We start from the raw sequence: 19,508 nt of genomic DNA on the forward strand, positions 1-19,508 counted from the left end.
TAAAAGAAGCAGTCGTTTCTTTGAATGCAAGCTCAAGAATTAGAATGTTTAAGGTGGAAGAAACTTTAAAATCCTGCTAAGCCGATGCCTTTGGCTTCTAGAGAAGGAAGTCAGGGGCCCAGGGCAGCCAAGTGGCTCACCCAAGCTCAGAAAGCCGCTTCCCCAAGGGCCAGGCCCGGAACGCGGGTCTCCGCCTCTGGTTCCCTCTCCTGCACACCAGAGAGGGGCCCTACGGTGCCAGACTTCGGGCAAAAGCAGTGGTCGTTGTTCACTTCTTGTTTGCTTTCAGCAGCCGTCTCCCTCGGCTCTACCTCTGGAAGGGGCCACCTCCTCACCAGCCTTAAACCAGCAGAGGGCAAAGATGGCTCTTCTCTTTAACCACCCCTGAGCATGCTGGTCAAATCACAATCCTCAAAGAACATACTTGCTGGCTGGCTGAGGCCCATGGAAAAAGCCATTAGCAAAGCGAGTCTACCCGAGTTGTAAAAGGGCACTCTGTTGAGCTGTGGGGCCGAGAGACCAAAAGCCAGCAGTGGATTTTGGTTTCTTGTGGATAAGAGAGAGCTGATTGTTGGTTTTCAAATTTTCTAACCAACCTGTGAACACGGTTCCCTTCCTTCCTGTACTTTTACGGCACCACGGTTAGAACGCAGCTGCTGCCTCGAAGCACAGGCTTCCTGTGCTCTGGGCGGTAGACTGCAGACTGATTTCCCCACGCCCGGGAACAGGGAACAGATTCTCATAAAGTGGGCCGCATTGCAGCGCCAGCCTGGAAGCTCCGGCGGCAGCAGTGTGTGTGACTGCCCAGGTCAGCACGCATGAACAGCTCCTGGACCACGGTGGCTGCTGTCTCCCCTCCCCGCCCCCCACCAACAACAGCAACTAGAGACGCTCAGTTGAGTTCACCTGATGAGTTCAACTATGACAAGTATAAACAAGGTCATTAAGAAATTGGCCGCCTCTGAAAGCAGAGCATCAGATGAAAAATTAGATTTGTCTTCCAAGAAAATACATGCATCAAGAAAAGAACAAAAGGCAAGAAGCCGAGAAAGAGAGGGCAGAGAGGAGCTGTGACATGTTAGAGTTGATGCAGACCTCTGAGATTCCCTCTGAGCTTGTACTTTTGTAGGGGAGACTGATACCTATAGGGACACCCGGCTGACTCTCCCTAAGTCATAAGGCCGACCTCCAGCAACTAGTGACCAGGGGCTTTGGGCCTCACTGGAAATGGGACACCACGGTCTCATTTCCTTCATGTGCACAATTTTTGTTCACTCACTGATTCTACACTTGGCTGAACCTGGGGGCTCTGATAAAGATGAGGAAGACCAGTGTAGGCTGTAGGAGGGGGACAGGAGGAAATGGTACGAGGTCGGTTCCAGGTATAGCTGGGATGTTCCAGAACTGGTGCTCAGGGAGCAGCTGGCACTGAGGGACTCCAGCTTCAAACAGCCACTGAGCCTGAAGCCATCCCCTACAGTGACACCTGGGGGAAAGGACGTAGTTTAAACTGCAATTTGGATTCCTCCCAGCTGAGGAGAATGAGGTCCAGCACACGTGGTTCGATTTTCTCATCCCTGAAGTTAGGGCCGACAGTTAAAACGTAAAAATAAAAAACAAAGTGGCCAAAAGATGACATTCGAAGAGATTCTTGGATCAAAGTCCCTTTGTGAGTGCTGTTATTTCACCCTCCCCTCGACGGTAACCACTTCCCACATGAGCCCCAGTAAGGCAACCGTGCAGCCCACAAAAGAGATAGAAGTACGACCACACTTCCCTCTTATAAACAGGCAATGGTGAATGTCTGAGACCACTGGTCCACAGCCGTGGTTAAACAAAGGGTTGGGGGTACCCCAGAACGGCTGTCAGGGCCTCCATCTCCCCACACGCTGACTTTCCCTGAGCAAGCGGTGAACTTGGGCCATTAACTGCAGAGCTGAAGCTCAACAAACAGAACCAACCTCACACTGGGATGGCTTAGTTCAGTTTCACACCCAGGCTCACCTAGCCACGGCTTCTGGAAACTCAAGAGTCTTCGAGGAGAGTAGCTGCTTTGGTTCCAGGCCCATGCACAAAGGTGCCTCTCTCGGGGGGGGGGGCTACACTAAGAGGGCGGGAGGACGCGTTTCCTGACAGGTGCTACCCACCCTCTGCCACCTCCCCTTGTGCCCCATGGACAACCTCACCTCCTGGGTCAGCAGGGGTGACAGATTCTCTTTGTCCAACAATAAAAGCAAAAAAGTGCAATGCTTTCAATCAAGCAAGGAAAACAGGCAAACCTCAAACATCTGTAATAGCTCTGAGATGTTCCACAGGGTCCAGACAATCCCAGCTCCTCGATCAATGGGAAAATAAAACAGGGCGCCTTGCAATGGGTTCTGTTTTCTCTGAACCGGAAAGGGAAGCACAGCTGCAGGCCTGAGGTCAGTCATCAGCCGACTGTGACAGGAAGACTCCCAGGTATTCCACGTCTGCAGAAAGTTCCATCAGAGAAGACGACCACAAACAATCTAAATCAGCCAGCACTTTGTTTTTCATTGCCAAACATTTATAAAATTCTTATTTCTTCATCTATATGCTTTCCGAGAAAGTTTCCAGTAGATTCAAAGCCAGTGAGATGCAGAAAGACACTAACCAGGCAATTAAACTGCACATGGTTTCGAAGATAGAATACCGCAAGCGCCTTTAGAAAATTTCCCCTGGGTGCAGGAGGTTCTTGGCTCTGTGCTCTGCCCCCACTCCATACTCAAAGGCAAGTTTTTAATCTTCATTTTGTCAACAGGAAAACAAGACTGGTGGAGGGGTAGAGACAGACAGCTGAACTGTCTGGAAGGACTTGCCCTGAGTCACAAACACATGACCATCTTCAGGCATATACATTTGTGTCCCCCAGCCCCAGCGCCACCCCTCTCCCAAAGCTGCCCTGTGGCAGACTCCTGTGACTGCCCTGCCCCTGCCCCGTTAGATGCTCCAAACACAAGTGTTTCTCCATCTCAGTGATGAGCTCCATGAGGGCAGGGACTGGTCTCTGACCGGTTCACCACCATAGCCTTAGAAACTAGCCAGACATCAGATTAAGTGTTCCGAAGTCTACTCATGGAAGAAGGAAATCAACAAGCAATCAATCAATAAGTCGTCATTAAAATGTACAAAGGGATCGGTCTCTCCCAGGGCCCTGAAGAAAAAGGGTTTAGCCATGGCGTCCTTAATCAGAAAGGTGATCAGCACCACGAGAGCCCCAGCGGCCACTGGTTCCTACAGTCAAGCTGTGTTAATGGACAGAACCCTTTACGTCTCAGGACAGCTGGGCATGGACCCTTGGAGTGGACAGCTGTGCCAGGGGGTGTGTGGCAGCAGAGGCTGCACAGACTCTTACAAGCGTGGGTGAGACTCTGGGGGCTGCAGGCTGGGACTTCGCTAACGCGGTAATAAATACGACTGTGTTGCTGGCTGACAGAACTGACTTCAGTGCTGTCCATGAAATCTACAAACCGTATTTCAAGGGTAATTTTCCTGCAGGAGCTGCTTACCAGGGGGCCGCTTTGCCCAAGGGAGGCCGTCGGGAGACTGAAGCCATCGCTATCCAGGGCCCTCTCACGACAGCTGCACTGGAAGTGGACCGAGTGCTATTTAGTCGGGAATTTTTGCAATGTTTTTTAAATTAACATTTTAATTTTTATAATCAATGTTGGAAAGTATACGACTGACTGAAGTATCTGAAATATTATGGAAATATCATGTAATAAGGGGAATGGAACATGAATTGAAAATGAGCTGAGGAATACAGTGACCAACACTATAAATTTCATTTATGCACTCAGATGACTGGATGTGAGAAAACTGTACACCTACATCAGTTAAGTCCTTTTAATTTGATGTTATGAAATATTTCATTCTCATGTCAGACATATGATTCTGCTTTTACTTGAGTAAAAATAAAGATTGAAGTTTGAATGGTAGAGGTAAAGGAGAAGAAAGTGGAGCAAAATTTCATATAACCTTTTTCTAATGGCAATAAAATAGACATGCAGATTTTCAAAAAGGAAAAAGAAAATGCACAAAGTGTCCGGCATCATACTGAGTAGTAAGTACATAATGAGTCAAAGAAATAGCCTGGATCCTTCACTTCGAGAGGCGAATTTCAACCCACTGTTTTAGCCACTGACTGCATGTGTCACAACACGGGCCAGAGGGGCACAAGGAGGTTTCTGGGAAAGGTTTTCCACCTGAATGACAGACCCCCACCCCCGACCCCAGCCCCCCACACCACTCCCTGCCCCCCAACACCCCCACACACAAGGAGAAGCAGCTTTTCTCTGCCCCTGGATGCAACTCCGAAAAAAGGACAATGCCTGGAGCAGCTGCAGCCACCCTTAGACCATGAGGGGTCAGGTTTGAAGACAAAAAGGGATCAGGCTGAAGATGGCGGAGCAGAAAGAGAGAAGTCTGGCAAGTCCTTGCTGATGCCTAAAAACATCCCCTGACTTCTTGGGGGAGATAATTAGCCCCACACTGTTGAAGCTGTTAGTTGGATTTCAAGTTACTTGCTGCCAAAAGCATCCTAAGACATTGAGTCTGGCCCCTGAGACAAAATATCAGCTGAATCAGAGAGGGAAGGGGCCCCCTGGCTTACTGCAGTACCTGGGCATGAGGGACTGAGGGCCTGCAGAGCAGAGGGGCAGGTGGCAACGGTGAAAAGAAAGAAAAACTGGAACTCTAAACACAAAAGCAGATTCTGCCCTTACCCACAAGATGGCTTGATCATCTCCGTGAAGCCCTGGGCCCAGTTCCCGTGCTGACTATCCAATGAACTGGAACATAAATAATTAATATGCCCTGCCCATATTCCCCCACACACGTGCCTCCTTGTGTGTGGGTGGTGGAGGGGGGTGGTTAGAAAAAGGGGTGGGGTAGGATAACGCATTTTGTTCTATTTCTAGAACATGGCAGAGCCACAAAGGATGATGACCAGAGCACTACAGAATCAGCTGAAGTTCTCCAAGCAAGTGCCAAGTTCGGTTTGGATTTTCGCTTAGCTTTTCTCAGCCTGTAACCGGTCCACTCTGTCACTCCAGCAGCTCTCCTTGGAGCTCCTCAGGCAGGGCCAAACCCATGGTGACAGTTGGGCTGGAGAGCCTTCTGAGGCTCAAGTCCCTCTCCAAACTTCCAACAAATCATCTGGGGCAAGAGAAGAAGGGTGAGGCTTGGACAATTTCACAGAACAAATCCTGAGAACATTAGGCAGGAGTGAAACGGCGCAGTCTTTCCATGTTCTCTGCAGAATTCCACTGGCAGGGGGTGGGGGAGGGGTTACTTGGGGCCACGTGCTCCACGGAGGCCCTGGCACATTCCATGCATTTACCACAAAGAGAGAGAAAAGGCATGCTTGCTGTTATTTTTAATTCCTTCCTCAATGTCTTCCAAAATTCTTCAGCAGACGGATTATCCACTAACTCCCACCAGCTCCCAGCCAGTAGTCTGTCTTTGAGGCCTCAGCTAAACTAGAGCAGGGGGACAGGAGAGGTCAGCTCACAGAAGTCTCTGCTGCTGGCCGTCAAGTGCCATCTAAGTTATGCTGGGCCTCTCCCTGTGTAACTGGCATCTCCTGGGTTTCCAAGGGACAAGTCCTGATGAGGATGCAGACATTCTGGAGCCAGGTGAAGGCCCTGGCACACCCTCACTGGCACCCCCATCGCCCCAGACACACCCCACCTCCACCTCCACCTCCCACCTCTGTCCCCTTCCCTTCGAAGCAGCTACAGGCACGGCCACACGTTCCCCCCAACTCACACTGCAGACGGGTAAACTCCAGGGCTAACTTCACTGCTTCGGATTATCTCTAAAATCTCACCCAGGTTTCGAATACGCTGCTGCCAACTTGCTGAATGACCTCAGGCAATTCACTTCACTTACACTGGCAGTAAACAGTCCTGACAGTCCCTTACACTGTATCAGTGACACAGAAACTGGCTGAACTAATCCTGCTGCTTACCGTGGTGAGGTATCATGATCCCCAGCACAGAAACAGGGTGACTACCCACGTTTGTCCAGACGGGCCAGGTTCACGGCCACTTTCTGGCCATTAAAAACAGTAGTGCCCTTTTCACTCTTATCGCTGTCCTGATTTGTTCAATGAGTTCACAGTCACCCTAGATTCTAGAAGGGGAAGAACTTCGTAAGTATATCCAGCTCTGTCTCTTACCGTGAGAGCTTCAGAAGATGAGGATGGTAGCCCTTTCTGGGGAAACCTGGGGGCAGACAATCGGGGTCAGGAGCCAGAGATCAGAGTTCAGGTTCCCATTCTGCCACAGACACCACAAAGCCTCGACCGCCTCCTCTGTCAACAGGGTGACTCCTCCTCCCCAGAAGACTGCAGGTGGCTGGCGAAGATCAACCAGTTAAGCGATGACCCACCACAGTGTCTGGCATGCAGTCGGCACTCAGACTGTGGCACAGGTACCAGGACCACCAGGTGAGGGGGCTCAAGTGGTCTGCAACGGGTCATCACATCCGACTTCACTGTTTGCCTGGACAAAGCAAGAGCATCAGCTCACCTAAGCCTCTGGTACCAGGCCCCAGAGCACGCACGCCCGCGTCCCCGCTCCTGCCGAGGCCTGTGCATCCCTGATGATTTTCCTCTGTAAAACCTGGGCGTGCACTTGGAAGCCTTCACTCCACCTCTGTCAGAAAGGGCATTTAGCAATACTCTCGAGTTGTGCTCCATTAAAATATATTAGGTGACACTGCAGGATATATTAGGTGACACTTTGCCTTATAAGTCGGCAAAGTGCTTTCAGTGCACAGCGTATCAAAGTAAATAACGTCAATAATCCTACTGAGGAAGGAACTATTTTTCCCATTTACTGGTGGGGAAAGAGAGGCCCAAAGAAGTTAGGTGGCTCATCCATGGTCACCAAAGCAGTAAGTGTGGGTACAGGTATTTGAACTTGGGTCTCTTGAATGCAAACCCAGAGGGCTGCACCACAGCGTGCCGCCCCTTTGGCAGAAGGTCTCTGCCAATCTTTTCAAAAATGGTCCATGAACTAGAATCAGCGCTTGGACACAAAACTCCGTTTTCTAAAAACCTATCAACTAACAATAACAGCAACAACAAAGCTGACTCAAACCAGATAAGGTAAATGGGTCCCCAATCTCTCAATGGTCGATACAATTTCTGTTGACTCTCGGTGATAAAAGAAATAAACACTGCCAACTTAAATTATTTGTACTCTCTTATTAAGGAATATAATATATATGTAATACATTTACAGTGTTCCATGAGCCTGCAGTAGAGAATTTAGATAGTTTTGCATATTGCAGTGTGGTCTGGAATCGGGAAGCCTGGCCTAGATGTCCATCAATGAAGAAATTAAAATCAGTGATCAGGGACAATCCACATGGAGGCTCTGTGCCAGGTGCAGGGACAACCAGAGAGAGCCCAAGGTCTGATCAGCATGGAGCCCATCAACTCTCCACCTAACTTCCCAAGGAATCCATGTCAAGAGGCTGGCGTGACTCACTAGCTAATTTCCTGGGCACAGGGGCTCCCCGAGTCCTCCTGGCTGTACGACTCTCCTGACAGCAAATGAAACATTATTTTCACCCTGGTCCAGACATCGCCTAAAGCTGTCCACATGGTGGTGTAAGGGATTTTGACTCTGACCTGGATAACTCAGGCAGAAAACCTGCTGGGGAGAAAATGAAGCACGGACAGAAGAGCAGCTTCAACCAGGCCGCTCCCTGCTTCAAAATCTCCTGGGCGCTTACAGAGCAGGCCAGGTCCGAACGCCAAGTTTGACTGTCCAAGGCCCTTGGCAACATCCTTCTCCAACTCCTCTCTGGCCCCTCCCTCTTCCACGCTCTGGCCACCCTGAACTGTCCTGCCTGCCCCAGACACCAGGCCCTGCATGCTCGGTCTGGCCAGCACTCCGTGCAGGCTTCGCCACACTTCCCTGCTCCTGTGCACCCTTCCAGGTCCTGCTTCAGCATCACCTTGCAGGTGATGCCGTCTGACTCCCCCAGAAAGAGAGCCGCTCTTCCTGGGGGCTCCCAAACAGCACTGTGTTCAACCATCATGAGAGTTTTTTCCATGAGCCCACTGAAACTGAGGTCATCATGTCCCTTTTTGCCTCCGCACAGTTTAGAGACAGGACTTCACCTCTGCATCTCCAGACATCTGAGGCCTGGCACAAAGTCAGAGCCTAACACATGTACCCGACAGACAAACACGTGATCGGTGTGCAGCTCTCCGCTGCACTCCAGACGGGCAGCTGCAACATGTATGTAGCACCTTCTCCCGCATCTACATTCACTCAGATCTGGGTTCGGGGAGAGGAGAAGCAATCTCTAAGGAAGCCCTCACAATCCTGTCCACATACTGGTGCCACCACTGAGAGGACGGTGCTACAACGGGCTGCCTCTAACGTCAGTGGGTCCTCGACAGGAGTCCACAGGAAGGCCTCCACCACACATCCCAGTTAAAAAATAGACACCAAGGTACCAAGCGTAAACACAATGTGCTCTATTCTCCTACTTAAAAGATACTTTAAGACAAACTGAAAGGCCAGGTTTGGAATTTAGAATTCTCTGATTCCTGGGTCTCACAATGGAATGTAGATGGACACTCAGGGACAAGTGGCCCCGAACCCCAGCCCACCCCCAGCACCCCCCACATTTGGAAGGGCTCCCCGCACCCGGACACAAATACCACAGACCTGATTCCACCTGATTCCTCCATGCCTCACACCTTTGGTCAGCCCTTGGGATGCATGCTGCCCGTGGTCCACGCAGTCTTCCCTCAGGTGGATGGACCTGGGGCTGAGACCCACCCAGCACTTGGAAGCAGGCTCGAGACCTCTGGGACAGGGAACTCAGGTCAGGGCCCTCAGTGTGGTCTGGAAGAAGGTGCAGGCTCTGGAAGGGCCGCCCCTTGGCCGTACAGCTCTGCCCCATGAAAACAAGGACCTCCAGAGGCGAGCCAGAGCAGGGCCCTCCCAGCCAGAGTGGCCTCCTGCACAACGCTAAGGGCAGTCAAGGGCACCACGGCCCATGTCTAGGTGTAACCGAGCCATGAGTTTCTGAAGCTGGCCATTCTCACTCACCAGCCAAGCCAACAGGTAAGGTGGTACTTCAAGGAAAGCCAGAGCTGCCTTCCACCTGGGCCTCCGAAATCACCAGCAACAATTAACATCATACACCTCCACACAGTCACAGGTGGGCTACCGGTGACAAGCACATGAGTCACAGCCTTTCTCATTCAGGATCTCGCCCATCCCCCACCCCAGGAGCACTGATTCATCAAAGTTTGTTTTCAATACTATTATTTTTAGTCAGCCAAACAATTTTAAAATGACGATAGAGAGGGGGAAGGGCAGAACCACCTAAGAATATGAATTGTTTCTTTTTCAATAGCCTGCCAAGCTCTAAATCAACAAGTAACAAGGTTGTGTGCTCTTGTTATGCATGGGTTGATGGTAAATTCTGTTACTACATAAACCCAGGTTCTCCAAACGGTGAGCTCTAAGAGCAAGGGGTGGGGGTGGGGTCCCCAGCTGGACTTGATTGACGCCATCAGTCCAACTTCCCCCTTGAAAGGCAAAGTGAGTGCTTACTGAGTACCTAATAAGTGCTATGAGCTATAAATACCAGCCAAGTGCTTGATCTATCCTACCTCATTCAGGGTGATTTATGTGAAGTAGGTGTTCCCACCCCCATTTTACAGATGAGAAATCTGGGGCCCAATGCATTGAAGCAAGGGGACCTCAGGCTGCCCCACGGCTAGTGACTGGGGGCTCAAACCCAGTCTGTGAGACACCAGGGCCCTCTGCTCCTCACTCCTGAGCTCTTCCTGCGCACCCAGCCCCTCACCCTGCTCCACAGGTGATATTTTAAGTATCTGTTTGGGTACAGAGAAGTGGCAACAGAAAAAATGTAAAGGTTAGCAGAACTCACTCAGTCTGCCCTCCTAGGCCCAGAGAGGAGTAAGGCTGAATTCAATGAGGGTAGAAGAAAGTTCACAATAGGAGAGATTTGAAGCAAAGGGAAAAAACCCAATTTCCATCCTCAGTGCCTGCTTTCAGCCACTTGTAACTACTCAAAAAGTCCTTTCTGGATCCATTACTCCACATTTGGGCTTAGCCCAGAGGTGATTTTTTAAGGAAAAAATGCCTTTTGGCATTTTTGAGCTGTGACAGCATAAAAACAGACCTTTAAAAAACACACACCCAGAAAGCATTACTATTTTCAAAAGTCCAGCTGAAGAGAAAAAAAAACAGCGACACCTCAGAGCACCAGCTTGGTTTGGCAGTCTGTGACGTGACACTCGGCAGCAAAGGTGACCGGCTTTGTGGCTCCGCGGGTTTCCCGGGCAAGCCCTCACGCCACAGCCACAACTCTCAGACGATCCTCTCGTTCGAAACCCCCAGCAAAGCGCTCAGGAGGGAAACTTGCCAGATGTAAGTGGAGAAAGCTGTGTGATACAGAAAAAGCACTATTTTGGGAGAACTCACTTTTCATTTCCCAGCTGGGGTTTAATCTGGTAACCTCCGCACGGCTCAACAAAAGGTGCATGCTTACGCAATCAAGTATGGCCTTTCCTTATATAGATACTTGAAGATAAATAAAGGAGGCTTTCTGGGTAAACTCTGACATATGAGCAAACATTTTCCACAGGTATCCTCTATAATGCCTACCTCTTTCATTTCACCATTTTTAGGCATTTGTGGTCATTAGTGTAAGTAAACTTCCTGCTCTGAGAATAGCCAAAAATAGCAACAAAGAAAAGTTGCTCACTGCATCTAAGACACTCAGCCTCCACACCTTCATCTCCGGGCTCAGCTATTTTTAGTTCCCTTTATAGTTAAATTTCACCAATTTTGACTCACAAGGTAAGGGAGAGGGGTGGAGGAGAGTGGAAAAATAACCAAAATTAAAGACTAAATTATGATTTTCTTTTATTTATAGAAATGGATTGGCACCAGACTGGTAGGGTCTTAGAACATTAACAATTAAGAAAGATCTGCGATTCATTGATCAAATGGATTTGGGCAAGCAGACGCTTCTAACATGCTTGCGTGAAAACTGCTTTAGAGTTAGAAAGGCCCCCCCATAGACCTTATCCAGCCTATTGTCTGGCTGAGAAAATCTGAGGCCCAGAGATGGTAAGTGATTTACCCCAGGCCACACAGCTGCACAGAAGCAGAGCTAATCAAGGACCTACCCAGGTCGGTGGACTCCTGCCTTCAACATGACCCCTAAAACCATGTTCATAACTAATATTTCTTTGACAGCATTTATGAGGAGAAAGGCCTGCTAAACAAACTTCAGCCTAGTCCAGAATTAGCCAAACCTCTTAATTAACGGGCTTCTGCTCTGTGTTCATCTTGAACGGAGTCTGTCGGACCCTCCGCAGCAGCGAGCCGCTGTGGCAGGCTGCTGTCCGCAGCAGGGGCCTCAGACAACCAACAGCGCACAGAGCAGCTTGTGCTATAGATCTGTTATTTCTAAAACTGTTAATTAAGTCACAACAAAGAGTAACGTTGCACACTCACACTCCTAACTCTTGTCAGGAGTCAATCAACTGCAGCACTTGGGGGACTGGGCTCCCTGACATCAAGGAACCAGTACGTACAAATTAGCTAGGGTGAACACACAGACCATTATCTCTGGGACACGGGACCCATGTGGGTGTAAAGCCAGCGGACTAGAAGCTACAGGAAGGCAGGGACTGTGGCCGCCTTCCTTATTCTTTTGTCCCTCCTACCTAGCACAGGGTTAGGGTGCACTGAAAGCATAACAGTGAAGTGGATGATTTCTCCTTGGGTCTGTTCTAAAACTTGGAATAGAATAAAATTAGAATCGAAGCTCCTGCAGGGTGGGGTTAAATATGGCTGCTTCCAGCTGTTTACAGAACTTTGAGCTTGGAGACTGAAGGCTTTGTGGCCTCAGATGATTACTGGCCCTCACTGGGGAGAAGCTAGTCCCATCCAAGGGTGCACGGCCATGGGTGTCTGCAGAAGGCTGGTCACTCTCCCCAGCCCCCTGCATATGCAGCAGGCTGCTTTCATGAGTGGTCTTTCTGGGCACTTCTCTCCTTGGGTGTAGATTTGGGGAAGGGGGCAAGTTGATTTTTTTTTTTAGCCTCACCTGAGGACATGCTTATTGATTTTAGAGAGAGGAGAAGAGAGGGAGAGGGGGAGGGACATTGATGGTTGCCTTTAGTATGCACCTTGACTGAGGATGGAACCTGCAACCTAGGCATGTGCCCTGCCCAGGGATGGAACCTGTGGCCTTTCAGTTCACAAGATGATGCTCCAACCAAGTGAGCAGCGCTGGTGAGAGTTGATTTTTTTTAATAGGTCAATACTTCAAAGGAGACAGGGACAAATATTAATTAGGACTATTCATGAGTCTGGTTGACTGAAAAAGCTGCTTTCCACCCTAGAGAACGTAACTGCACTACGGGAAGCTGAGGGAGAGGTGGGTAGAGAAGACAGGGGACAGGTAATGGGAATAAAGTCTGGTTTCAGTTTTCAAGGTGAGCGCTGCTTCCTTCTATTTGTTGCACACAGGAGTACACGCAGAATAATGGCTGGGTTGTGCATCAAACGACACCAAATTCTCATAAATTAACAAGTGAAAATTAATGGTTGCTCAGCCCATTAAATAGTGTTAATTTTATTTCCATTATAATAATACAGCAATTACAAGTTTACATCATTAAAACCAATATTTATTTTTCAAAAAACTCATTTTAATTGGATTCCTGGTGTGATTAGCTTGAGCCAAATTCTCTCAATTTCACCATCTTCTTGCATTTCTCATCTGAACTAAATGACTACTGGATTCACCGACTGTTTTCCTAATATCAGAATTGTCAGTGAAAACTCTATATCCTTGCAAAGACTTTTCAAAAATACATTACTAAGAGTTCTTACATCTGTACAAAAAACTCAGGCTTAAACAAAGAGGAATGCAAGACCAGGTCTTATCAGAACTCTGAAGGGCCAAACACCCACAGTCGTCTCCAAGCTGCCTACTTCTTATTGACACTCTGTTATATTCCAAGTTAATCGGTCTACAGTCACCGTTCCCACCAAGGAAACCTGAATTTCAGGTTCAAAGTACTAAGTTCCTTTTTTACTTCAAAGAGGGAACACTTGCCTGGGGAGTCAAACACTGCTCAGGGTCACCAGCCCTCCGGTGGGAGCGGTGCCGTCACTCACAGCAGCGCTCAGATTGGCAAATGGCCGCAGATAAAGGGGTCGTGGCCTCCCTCTCACCAGCCGCTAAGGCCATGAGCCAAAAGCACTCAGCTTACCTGCAGTCCAGAGACCTCCTTCGGGTGGTAACGCCCGTGCTCCTTTGCTACTCCAGCTCCCGCGGACCCCTTCCTCCTCTCCCCACCTCCTGCCCCTGCGTCTCTCGGCCCCTGCAGCCCTTGGCTGCAGCTCTTGCCCTGGACCTCTGGGCAAGGCTGTCTCCCACTCTAGGCACGGAGCTCCTTGAGAACAGGCGCCCTGCCTTGCTCATCATAGTGGCCATTTAATAAATGATTAAGTAATTTAGTAATGAATGAATGATACACACAAAGGGCTAAGCATAACACTTATGTCTGTCAAACTCGCTGGTTGACAAAACACTTCCATGAGTTGTATTTCACCCTGACCGTACAGGTCAGGCCTGAAGGCTCTGAGACAGTCCGTGAACTCTGAAATCCACCCAGATATTAAGATGTCAAGATCCCGAGAAAAATGATAGCTATCATTACTTTGTTTTCTAACACAGTGACTTCACAGTATTTAAAAGACTCATCATAGGTCATCCCCACTGACCTTACCCCTCAAAAAAAATGTCACTGCATCCAAGAGTTTCTATTTCTTTTGGTGGCTGGGACTAAGGAAGAAATAGCAGTTAGGCACTCAAATAATGCCCTATTAATGTTTCCCTTACTGAAGTGTAAGCTCCTCACAGGCAGGAGCCATCTCAAATGCATCTCTGTATCCTCCCCCACTGCCTGGAATACTGACTCAGACATGAGAGGGCCAATAAATAACAATGAATCAACAATGTCCAACTCTAACACTTCATTAGGAACTGTGAGCAAGGGGCTGTTTGCAACATGCATTGGCCCAAACATTCGACTCCTGGGTGCAGCAGCAAGCTCCAGGGCTCCAAATGTCAAGGGAACTTCGAGCTGATCCTGGGTTCAGCCCTGGCTCCAAGCCAGCCCCGCAGTCATGGACTTGTAATCCTGCGGGCCCCTCCTCTTCCCAGCCCCTGTGTGCCGCTCTCCTAGTCAAGGTTAACAAGCAGCCTTAGCAATAGGCTTGTCCCCAGAAGTCTGAGAAAGGAGTGTCAAAGATGAGGACCTTTTCCCCTTTTCCCTGGGGTGAGAGTAACCTGGCAAAGCCGAGGAAGGTAACAGGAGGAGGCTGTGCCAAAAAAGAAGCACAAAGAGGCAGGAGATGGTGTGTAGCCAAAGATTCCCCCACTTGCCTCTGGACTTGGGGCTTTGACACAAGCAAGCCCAACTCCCCTTCCAAACAAACCAAGCCAAGAGCTCAGTTCAACTCCTAACAACGGTGCCGAGGCACGGATCCTATCGGTGGAGGCACGAGTTACCAGAGTCCATCAGAACAGTCATTTTAAATGTGCGTGGCTCCTGATGGCCGACATGACCTGCACATACCTTCTCCATTCCTCAGTGGCAACTGCTGACTCCATCCTTATAAACTGGCCAGGAAAACACCTGCAGCTTTACTCAGGCACTCACACAGGTGAGGAGTGAGATTCTGTTCTATGTTACTGTTGCTGCTCACGGTTACATTTTAGCCCAAACGTTTGTCAAAATCTCCTTGGACTGAGGGATCCTTTCAACCCCCAGGCCCATAATCTCACAGAGCACTTGGAAGCACCCAGTGCCTCAGCCCTCGCACACAATAGGATACCTTATAAAAAGTCATTCTGGAGAAGGCAGACAATCTGACAAATGACGCAACAATCCACAGGGCTTACCAGACCCGTCCGTATCACTAGTGGGAGGCCAGCTAACCACCTCCCCAAAACGTGGCCTTTAGTCCTCTGCCTGAGACCAAAACAGCAGCAGCTGTTGCCAGGGGAGACAAGGTGACCCAGAGGCGTGGGCACAGAAGCCAGGGATGGAAACCCACTTTGTCTGGGTCCACCCAAGCAACAGAGCTTCCCTACCTGAGAAAATAGGTTTTGTTTTTTTTTTTTAAATCTGCCTTATCAGTAGGTCCTTGCCAGGCAAGTAGAAGATGCCCCACTCCTAACAGTGTCGAAAGACCAGGGAGCCAGCTACCTTGAACTCTCCAGAAACATACAAAGCTTCATATGCCTCAGGCTGCAGAGACCTTTGGAAGAGGGAAAAGGCAGGCCAAAGCTCCGTTCACCCAGTGGGCAAACTTTGACCAGGGCAGGGGAAAGCGAGGCCTCTCTCCACCTGGCTGTCCCCCGCCCTCAGCTTGAACATTAGCAACCTAACCAGCAAAGATCCACGCTGCCCTCCCCTGCAGGCCCCCCCCCACTAGTTAACAGTCCTTTAGTATTCAACAAAGAATGTATTCAGAACCTTCAAAGTCAACAGCAGGGGGGGGGCAGGAAAAGGAGCACACTGGGTCAGAATCCCTGTCTACTGCGGCCAGCCTTCCCACCTCCCTCCTCTGATGTTTTCTCAACTTTAAAAATGAGATAAACCTTAACCCTAGCTGCCTTCTCTGTTTCCCAGGATTTTCTTCCGTTCTTCATTTCATGAAACCACGTGAAAGTGCTCCATACACTGTGAAGCATTTTGCACAGCTGCTCATTTTCTAATTGGTATCATTTTTTTTTCTGGTGCAAGGCATAAACCACTTGTCCTCAATGCACCTGGGCAGCTGAGAAGGCCGGTTTCAGAAACCCCTCCTCAGGAGGAAGAAGCGGACTCTGACTGGCCCGCTCCCCCACCCCACCCCACCAAAAGAATAAAGAAGGATTAAGAACCAGAGCTGGGACCAGAACCCAGGGCTCCCTGACCATCCCATCACACCACCTCCTCTGAAGTCAGTCCTGGCTCCAGATCACAGGCCCTGAGCGCACTTCCCAGACAGCACACCGCCTTCCCTCCCCCTTTATTGACTGGATCCACCCAGTTAAAAAAAAAATTATTATTTTTTAAGTCAGTGCTCCCACCATATGCGGCATTTATTTCCAGAGGAGGCCTGCCCTGGGTTCCCGGGACAGATGTTGCTTTGTGCCTGCCTGACACCGCTGGCGGCTCTCACCCAGCTGCTCCGAGCAGGTGGCCAAGGACAGAGGCCACTCCTGGCTCCAGAGCAAGGATGACAATCTGTGGGGCTCAAGCCTGAGGGGACCCCCTACACATTCCTCTGCAGCCCAGGACCCCAAAGACATCACCCTCTCCCCCGCCACACACCCTCCCTTGGCATAGAGTCAAACTTTAGCGGGGCTTAGGGGGAGAGACAAGAGACCGGGGTGTCTCCCCACAACACACACCCCCATTTCCAGCGAGGCGGAGAGCAGCTGAACGAAGAGAAGGTCCCGGGGATTGCGGAGCAGTCACAGACCCCTTCTACCCAGCCATCTGTGCGCTCCCCCTGACCTAGCTCGCGCGATGTGGATTATAAAGGCGGTCCAGACAGATGGCAAAGCTCTTGGGGAAGAAGGGCTCTGCAGGAATGCGAGGGCCACTGCGAGGCCCACTTTGGGGTGCGTTTTGTTATCTGGTCGGCTCTAAACCCCTTCTGTCCTGCATCAACCCGAAATCTCAGACTGAAAGGAGGGCAAAAAAAGGTCGGGGGGAGGTGGAGGGGGACGTGAAAACCCTACTGCCACTTGCCTCTCATTTGAAAGTCAGAGCATTGCACTGCGACCAAAGTGAGTGTGTGTGGAGGGGGGCGGGAGACTGGCACAACCAAGTCTAAAAATACTCGATAAAAATGCTAATCCCGAAGGCAAAGAGAGAACGAAGAAGGAATCTGTCAATCACAAGGCTCCCGCTCCTCACCCACAGCCCCAGCTGCACCGACTGCATTCCTGTTGAGGAGGAAAGACGTGGGGGGGGGGGGGGGACGGGGCTGAGGAAAAGAAAGGGAGAGACACCGCCACCTCCACGAGCGCGGGCCTCGGGGGCGGGAGGCGCCGGCGGAGGAGGGGCTCCGGCCCGCGGAGCCGAACAAAGCGGGCCTCAACTTTGAGCCCGCAGCTCCCCGGAGTGGAGGCGGCCGATTCCGGCAGCGCCCCCTTCCCGGGAGGTGAAAAGCGAGTGTGGGGTCTGGAAGTGCGGGTGCGGCGTGGGAGCCCCAGGCTCTGAATCTTTGCAAACGCAGAGAAGGTTTTGTTCGGGGTCCCCTTTCTGACCGCGCTCCCACCCCCGCCCCTCACACACACGCTCGCACACACCGCCTCTCCGGCTCCGACCCCCGCCCCGCCGGCCCCGCAGCACAGGGGTCGCTCGGGCCCCACCTGGGGATGGTGATGCACTTGGTGTTGACGTTCTGCGTGGTGATGGCCTTCTCCAGCTCGTCCAGCTGCCCCGTCTTCTTGAGCTTCTTGACCAAACTCTTGACCGCCTTCTCACACCACTTCTCCTCCTGCCCGTTCTGCTCGCCCTTCTTCCAGCCCAGCAGGCGCTTCACGATCGGGGGGGTGAAGGGCAGGATGGACGACATGGCTGGGGAGGGCACGCGGGCGCCGAGGGACGCCCCCGGCGGGGCTGGGCGCGGCGGGACGCCGGGGGCGCAAAGAGGAGCTGGGCCGGGGCTGCCCGAACTTCGTCGTTTCAACTCTCGGCGAACTTGCCGGTGCTCCGAGCCAGGCCGCGGCGCTGCAGCCTACGGGGCTCTCACGGCAGAGAGAAGGGCGGCGGGGGAAGCCGGCGGGCGGACCACGGCAGCACCGGGTCGGGCAGGCCCCGAACGCGGGGCGGAGGCGGCGGCCGCGAGCCTCGGAGTGGCAGAAGAAAGTTTGGGTTTCCGCACCGGGTGGCTGTTTGGGTGCCGCCTCCAGGAAGGAAAGTCCAACCCCCAGCCAAACTTTGCTCGCCTCGATCGCTTTGATGCGCAGATCCCTCCGCCTCGGCAGCCTCGCCCCTGGCCACCCTCCTCCTTCACCGCTCGCTCGCTCGCTCCGCGGGCCGGCCTGGGCAGTGCGCCGCGCTCCAGCTCCCGCTCCCGCCCGCTTCCAGTCTGTGTTTCATGCAAATCCGCGTGCAGCCTCCTTTCCAAGCGCTGTCACCGCCCCCTTGCCGCCGGGGCTCCCCGCCTCCGCCCCCGCGCCCCACCACCTCCTCCCCTGGGCGCCCTGCCCGCCCCCAGCCTCCCGGAGGGCGCCCGGCCTCCCTCGCCCGGCGCGGAGCACGCCCACGTGGGCGAACAGGGACAGTGGCGGCCCGGGCTGGAGCGCGCAGGACTCCGCGCGGCCACGACCTGAGTCCCGCGGGCGCCGGGAGGAAGTCGTGGGAAAGGAGAGGCGAGAGGGGCAGCCGGCGCGGAACCCACCCTCAGGAAGCCCCGTCGGAGTTGCGGGCCCGAAAGGGTTAGACTGGCAGCGAAAGCGTGGTATCCGGCCAAAGGCTGGCGATGCACCCCAGGGAGGACCCGGGTCCGAGAGAGGGCGCACCGAAGACTGAAGCCCAGGAAGTCGCGGCGCGCACTTGGACGCCCACGCTGATCCCAATCAGGGGCCTTCGCGGGCACCCGCGACCTCGGGGCTGTTTTTACTCTCTTCGCTGAGATCACAACGGCTGAAAGCCCGGAGAGTGTGTGCGAAGGAGGGAGTTGGGGGCGGGGAGAAGTGGTCTCTACAAAGTGGACATTTGGGAATCTCAGTGACTCCCTGGATAATAGCTGAAGCCAGGGGTTCCTTGGGCCTTATGAGTGACTGCCCGGTAGAAAATGGGCATCAAAGACATCTGTTAAGTATACGAAAGAATGAATGGGGGCGCTTTACAATTTATCTTTGGGAGGAAATGGCATTACAAGGTGTTTGGAATCTTACGATACAGAACTAACGATCCGAAATTCGACACCTAGTGAATGGGAGACAGCGCTTTGTTTCCAAAGCTGAGAACTCGCCAACAGCGGGGCCAAGAGGGAGCACTTGGGTAATTTATGTGTTCGGAAGTTAGCCTTGGGTTTGGGGGCTCTGGGATTTTCCTCTCCACCCGCGGAACTGAGAGGCATCTGCCCACAAAGCCTGCGACTGCCTTCAGGAGTTCCTTACCCAAGGCCTTCAGGGCCTTTCTCCGGCTGCCCCTCCCCTGCCAGGCCTGTAGCCTGGTGTCTAAGGCCTTTGTTTGTTTTTAACAGCGGGAAATCCCCGTGGTGAGACAGAAGTTATCCGCAAACCTTCCTGCCTGGGGAGTTACAAAGCCCGCTGAGGTAGGCCTGAATCCACACAGTCAACCCCGACGCCGCGGGGGTCCCCTGCCTTGTCGGAGAGAATAGCCTCCCACAAGCCAGTCACCTGCTGTCGCTGAGCCCGGCTCT

At 51.9% G+C, this 19,508-nt stretch overlaps 1 protein-coding gene and 1 pseudogene across 1 annotated transcript in view; one reads left to right on the plus strand and one right to left on the minus strand.

Moving 5' to 3' along the window:
- SMAD3 (SMAD family member 3) overlaps positions 1-18,224 on the minus strand; it is a 113,979-nt gene extending 95,755 nt beyond the window's left edge. The window contains exon 1 of the mRNA XM_037155784.2: positions 17,485-18,224. Coding sequence (XP_037011679.1) covers positions 17,485-17,690 — 206 coding nt within the window. The 5' untranslated portion in view covers positions 17,691-18,224. The remainder of the gene's footprint in view (positions 1-17,484) is intronic.
- On the plus strand, positions 3,197-6,476 carry LOC128628146 (2-iminobutanoate/2-iminopropanoate deaminase-like; annotated as a pseudogene).
- Positions 18,225-19,508: the final 1,284 nt, after the last annotated feature.

The sequence above is a fragment of the Artibeus jamaicensis genome, unplaced genomic scaffold, assembly GCF_021234435.1.
Source record: "Artibeus jamaicensis isolate MK-2021 breed Jamaican fruit bat unplaced genomic scaffold, CSHL_Jam_final contig_548, whole genome shotgun sequence".
Lineage (NCBI taxonomy): Eukaryota > Metazoa > Chordata > Mammalia > Chiroptera > Phyllostomidae > Artibeus > Artibeus jamaicensis.